The sequence below is a fragment of the Oncorhynchus tshawytscha genome, linkage group LG12, assembly GCF_018296145.1.
Source record: "Oncorhynchus tshawytscha isolate Ot180627B linkage group LG12, Otsh_v2.0, whole genome shotgun sequence".
Taxonomy (NCBI): domain Eukaryota; kingdom Metazoa; phylum Chordata; class Actinopteri; order Salmoniformes; family Salmonidae; genus Oncorhynchus; species Oncorhynchus tshawytscha.
This window is the reverse complement of record NC_056440.1, coordinates 2,457,328-2,463,730: the sequence shown is the minus strand read 5'-3', so window position 1 is coordinate 2,463,730 and position 6,403 is coordinate 2,457,328. Positions and strand designations below refer to the sequence as shown.

Sequence of the window (6,403 nt, the reverse complement as noted above, 5' to 3'; positions counted from 1 at the left end):
CCCTGCTACTACCAGTCACCCCCTGATACCCTATTACCCCCTGCTACTACCAGTTACCCCCCTGATACCCTATTACCCCCTGCTACTACCACTCACCCCTGATACCCTACCCCCTGCTACCAGTCACCCCCTGATACCCTATTACCCCCTGCTACCACCACTCACCCCCTGATACCAGTCACCCCCTGCTACTACCAGTCACCCCCTGATACCCTACCCCTACCAGTCCCCCTGACCCCCCCTGCTACTACCAGTCACCCCCCTGCCCCAACCACTCACCCCTGATACCCTGGTATATTACCCCCTGCTACTACCAGTCACCCCCTGATACCCTATTACCCCTGCTACTACCAGTCACCCCCTGATACCCTATTACCCCCTGCTACTACCAGTCACCCCCCTATTACCCCTGCTACTACCAGTCACCCCCTGCTACTACCAGTCACCCCCTGCTACTACCAGTCACCCCCTGATACCCTATTACCCCTGCTACTACCAGTCACCCCTGATACCCTATTACCCCCTGCTACTACCAGTCACCCCCTGATGCCCTATTACCCCTGCTACTACCAGTCACCCCCTGCTACTACCAGTCACCCCCTGCTACTACCAGTCACCCCTGCTACTTCCAGTCACCCCCCCCTGCTACTTCCAGTCACCCCCTGCTACTTCCAGTCACCCCCTGCTACTTCCAGTCACCCCTGCTACTACCAGTCACCCCCTGCCACTACCAGTCACCCCTGATACCCAGTACCCCCTGCTACTACCAGTCACCCCCTGCTACTACCAGTCACCCCCAGCCACTACCAGTCACCCCCTGATACCCTATTACCCCCTGCTACTACCAGTCACCCCCTGCTACTACCAGTCACCCCCTGCTACTACCAGTCACCCCCTGATACCCTATTACCCCCCCAGCCACTACCAGTCACCCCCCTATTACCCCCTGCTACTACCAGTCACCCCCTGCTACTACCAGTCACCCCCTGATACTACCAGTCACCCCCAGCCATTCGCCTCTCATGGACATTTTATTTTTATTTTCAGAGTCATGTGAATTATATAGAATGTTGTCTTTCACTTAGTATGACATCGTCAAATAATGTTGGCTTTCTAATGATGCATTTTTTTTATTTTTTATTTGTTTTAATAAATTCAAGTTTTTCCAGTATTTTTATTAATGCTTCACAATTTGCACAAATTCATATCTTTCATCGGTTTCTTGTGAGGCCGAGCCCTGCTGTTTTTCAAACGGCACCCTATCCCCTATATAGTGCACTACTACCCTATGGGCCCTGGGCAAAAGTCAGCAGCAGGCTGCAGGCAAAAGTAAATATATATAAATTAATTAATTGCTGGATAGAAAAACATCAAGAAAGACTAAGATGAAAAAGAGTTTAATTTCAGAAATCTGATACCCACAAATATTGGAATACACACACGGAGAAAAAGACACAAAACTAATCATAAGATCCAAGGTTTATATCTAGGAGACATAACAAAGCTCATTTAACCCCATATTTTTGTTGCCTCAAAACGACCTCCATACGTCCAATTTGTTGTTATGGGTTACCGTCAGACGAGTCCTGTGACACCCATCGTGAGTCTCTCCTTTCCATGGTGAGTTTGTAGCTCAACGCTACAGGCAGAAGTTGCCACATCAGTGTTACGGACTTCAGACGAGTCCCGTGACAGTCGCCAAGCATGCCAAACCGTTTGAGCTCGGCACACCTTTCACCACGGATACGGCAGGCCGATGGGGTGTATAGATGCAGCCCGTGTAGATAACTCCTCTAGCTTCAACTGACCATTTTTCTTTTTTTATGGAGGATTTTGTATTAAATCAAATTGTATTTGTCACATGCGCCGAATACAACAAACCTTTACAGGGAAATGTTAACTTAACCAACAATACAGTTAAGAAAAATACGTGTTAAATAAAATGTAGCAAATAATTAAACAGCAGCAGGAAAATAACAGAGGCTATATACAGGGTATTACGGTACAGAGTCAATGTGGAGGCTATATACAGGGTATTACGGTACAGAGTCAATGTGGAGGCTATATACAGGGTATTACGGTACAGAGTCAATGTGGAGGCTATATACAGGGTGTTACGGTACAGAGTCAATGTGGAGGCTATATACAGGGTGTTACGGTACAGAGTCAATGTGGAGGCTATATACAGGGTGTTACGGTACAGAGTCAATGTGGAGGCTATATACAGGGGGTACCAGTACAGAGTCAATATGGGGGCTATATACAGGGGGGTACCTGTATGATCTATTATGTTATTTAGATTCGATTTACGGATGTGTCAATAGACTCTTAAGGAGTAATCTTCCTAATAATTAGAACCAAAAACAGACAGGGCAGCCAGCCCTTAGTCAGGCAGGGCTCCCGAGTGGCAGCGGGTCTCAGGTCTCAGTGCAAGAGGTGTCACTACAGACCCTGGTTTGATTCCAGGCTGTATCACAACCGGCCGTGATTGGGAGCCCCATAGGGCGGCGCACAATTGGCCCAGCGTTGTTAGGGTTTGGCCGGGGTAGACCAGTCATTGTAAATAAGAATTTGTTTTTAACCGACTTGCCTAGTTAAATAAAAGTTCAAAAGTTTAAAAAACGTAATCACGTATTGGTGGTCGTTTTACGAGTGGCGAGTCCGTGTCCTGTGTTACGAGCTCTGTGTCACTTGGTGTTACCTCTGACACTGTTGGAGTACAGTAATATCTAACTAAATGCTTGTGTTTCTAGCTCCAACAGTGCAGTAGTATCTAACAATACACAAATCTAAATGTAAAATAGTGGAATTCATAAATAAATATTAGTATGAGCAATGTCGTAGTGGCATTGACTAAAATACAGTAGAATAGAATGCAGTATACTCTCTGAAATGAGTAAAGCAGTATGTAAACATTATTAAAGTGACTAGTGTTCCATTATTTAAGTGGCCAGTGATTCTATGTATATAGGGCAGCAATCTCTAAGGTGCAGGGTTGAGTAGCCGGGTGGTAGCCGACTAGTGATGGCTATTTAACAGTCGGAAAAACTGCTTCAATCTCAAGGCCATCAGTCTCTCAGTCCCTGCTTTGAGGCACCTGTACTGACCTGTGTACAGGTGATAGCGGGTGAACGGGCCATGGCTCGGGTGGTTGATGATCTTTTTGGCCTTCCTGTGAAATTGGGTGCTGTAGGTGTCCTGGAGGGCAGACCTCAACACAGTCTGCAGAGCCCTGCGGTTGCGGGTGGTGCAGTTGCCGTACCAGGCGGTGATACAGCCTGACAGGATGCTCTCAATTATGCATCTGTAATAGTTTCTGAGGGGCCAAGCCGAATTTATTCACCGGATTCAGATTGTCAGTGATATGAACGGCAAGGAACTTGAAACTTTCCACCTTCTCCACTACTGTCCTGTTGATGTGGACAGGGGGGTGCTCCCTCTGCTGTTTCCTGAGTTCCACGATCATCTCCTTTGTTTTGTTGACGTTGAGGGAGAGGTTATTTTCCTGGAGAGCCCTCACCTCCTGTAGGCCGTCTCGTCATTGTTGATAATCAGGCCTACTACTTTTGTGTCGTTACACCGACCCAGAGCGTTACCCCGACCCAGAGCGTTACCCCGACCCAGAGCGTTACCCAGAGCGTTACCCCGACCCAGAGCGTTACCCCGACCCAGAGCGTTACCCAGACCCAGAGCGTTACCCAGACCCAGAGCGTTACCCCGGCCCAGAGCGTTACCCAGAGCGTTACCCCGACCCAGAGCGTTACCCAGAGCGTTACCCCGACCCAGAGCGTTACCCCGACCCAGAGCGTTACCCCGACCCAGAGCGTTACCCCGACCCAGAGCGTTACCCCGACCCAGAGCGTTACCCCAACCCAGAGCGTTACCCCGACCCAGAGCGTTACCCAGACCCAGAGCGTTACCCAGACCCAGAGCGTTACCCAGAGCGTTACCCCGACCCAGAGCGTTACCCTGACCCAGAGCGTTACCCAGACCCAGAGCGTTACCCAGAGCGTTACCCCGACCCAGAGCGTTACCCTGACCCCAGAGCGTTACCCCGACCCAGAGCGTTACCCCGACCCAGAGCGTTACCCAGACCCAGAGCGTTACCCAGACCCAGAGCGTTACCCCCGACCCAGAGCGTTACCCCGACCCAGAGCGTTACCCCGACCCAGAGCGTTACCCCGACCCAGAGCGTTACCCCGACCCAGAGCGTTACCCCGACCCAGAGCGTTACCCCGACCCAGAGCGTTACCCCGACCCAGAGCGTTACCCAGACCCAGAGCGTTACCCAGACCCAGAGCGTTACCCAGAGAGCGTTACCCCGACCCAGAGCGTTACCCTGACCCAGAGCGTTACCCAGACCCAGAGCGTTACCCAGAGCGTTACCCCGACCCAGAGCGTTACCCTGAGAGCGTTACCCCGACCCAGAGCGTTACCCCGACCCAGAGCGTTACCCAGACCCAGAGCGTTACCCAGACCCAGAGCGTTACCCCGACCCAGAGCGTTACCCCGACCCAGAGCGTTACCCCGACCCAGAGCGTTACCCCGTTACCCCGACCCAGAGCCCCCGACCCAGAGCGTTACCCCCAGAGCGTTACCCCGACCCAGAGCGTTACCCCGACCCAGAGCGTTACCCCGACCCAGAGCGTTACGCAGACCCAGAGCGTTACCCAGACCCAGAGCGTTACCCAGAGCGTTACCCCGACCCAGAGCGTTACCCTGACCCAGAGCGTTACCCAGACCCAGAGCGTTACCCAGAGCGTTACCCCGAGAGCGTTACCCTGACCCAGAGCGTTACCCCGACCCAGAGCGTTACCCCGACCCAGAGCGTTACCCAGACCCAGAGCGTTACCCAGACCCAGAGCGTTACCCCGACCCAGAGCGTTACCCCGACCCAGAGCGTTACCCCGACCCAGAGCGTTACCCCGACCCAGAGCGTTACCCCCGACCCAGAGCGTTACCCTGACCCAGAGCGTTACCCAGACCCAGAGCGTTACCCAGAGCGTTACCCCGACCCAGAGCGTTACCCAGACCCAGAGCGTTACCCAGACCCAGAGCGTTACCCCGACCCAGAGCGTTACCCCGACCCAGAGCGTTACCCCGACCCAGACGTTACCCAGACCCAGAGCGTTACCTTGACCCAGAGCGTTACCCAGACCCAGAGCGTTACCCTGACCCAGAGCGTTACCTTGACCCAGAGCGTTACCCTGACCCAGAGCGTTACCCAGAGCGTTACCCAGACCCAGAGCGTTACCTTGACCCAGAGCGTTACCCTGACCCAGAGCGTTACCTTGACCCAGAGCGTTACCTTGACCCAGAGCGTTACCCCGACCCAGAGCGTTACCCCGACCCAGAGCGTTACCCCGACCCAGAGCGTTACCCCGACCCAGAGCGTTACCCAGACCCAGAGCGTTACCCCGACCCAGAGCGTTACCCTGACCCAGAGCGTTACCTTGACCCAGTGCAGAGCATTTTTTGTTGATCAAAGATCAAGAGGGCAGGAATGTAACAGTTTAATGCAGACTTCGGCCCATGGCCAAGAAACACTTGGCGGTAAAGTTGACGATTGGCAGGTGTGACGCGTTAGCTTGCTGAGCTAGCTAGTCTCTAGAGAAAAACGGATTGTCTTCACAATGTTCCAGCATAGGTCGGAGGTTTCAGAGAGTTCTCACTAGCTAGTTAGTCAGATTTCTTGCTAGCTAGCCTGTTTGATAATGTTTGCTAGCTACTGTAGTTCGCAAAATATCATAGCAAGTATGCTATTGTGCAATTATTTTTTCTACAATTTTTCTAATTAAATCTATTTTAACTAAGCTAAACTAGTTGTAGTGGGTAAGACTCACTGGGCTACATAGCCTATCTAGCTAAATCAAAAGTTATTTTGTTTGTTTTTAAGTTGGTTGGGCCCTGTGACCCAACATAAGATGCTCACTGTCAGGGTTGTTGCTAACTTAGCTAGCTATGGTTTCAGTAACATGCTACCCAAATCAATTAAGCCACACTGCAGTTTTCCTGCCTTTGAATAGTTTTTTCTACCCAAATAAATGCCTGTATTCAATCATAACTCATAGAATAATAGTGTGTTAGTCCATTGTTTTTTAAATTTTATATTTGAGTATTTCTAGACAAACAATATAAACCACCATCGACATCCTTGCATCCACGGCTTTGTCCATGTGTGAGTGGCTACATGTTCCAACCCCAGCCCTGACTTAATCAAACAGGGGCAAGCGATTTGAAATTTATTTCATTTCACCTTTATTTAACCAGGTAGGCCAGATCACCTGTATTTAACCAGGTAGGCCAAATCACCTTTATTTAACCAGGTAGGCCAGATCACCTTTGTTTAACCAGGTAGGCCAGATCACCTTTATTTAACCAGGTAGGCCAGATCACCTTTATT

General features: G+C 50.9%; 1 protein-coding gene across 1 annotated transcript; it reads left to right on the top strand.

Annotated features, from left to right (window-relative positions):
• Nucleotides 1-546: 546 nt before the first annotated feature.
• Nucleotides 547-5,482, top strand: LOC121847887 (early nodulin-75-like). Its single transcript, XM_042331144.1, has 5 exons — nt 547-733; nt 3,556-4,029; nt 4,137-4,369; nt 4,413-5,094; nt 5,145-5,482. The coding sequence occupies exons 1-5, from the start codon at nt 547-549 to the stop codon at nt 5,480-5,482; spliced, it is 1,914 nt and encodes a 637-aa protein (XP_042187078.1).
• The last annotated feature ends 921 nt before the right edge of the window (nt 5,483-6,403 follow it).

What these genes read in the sequence shown, in the direction of transcription:
- LOC121847887 (XM_042331144.1), top strand. Translation starts at nt 547, where the DNA reads ATGCCCTATTACCCCTGCTACTACCAGTCACCCCCTGCTACTACCAGT. An exon ending in GCGTTACCCAGACCCAGAGC is followed by an intron (nt 4,370 to 4,412) that starts GTTACCCAGAGC and finishes TTACCCTGAGAG; the next exon opens with CGTTACCCCGACCCAGAGCG. An exon ending in GCGTTACCCCGACCCAGAGC is followed by an intron (nt 5,095 to 5,144) that starts GTTACCCCGACC and finishes ACCTTGACCCAG; the next exon opens with AGCGTTACCCAGACCCAGAG.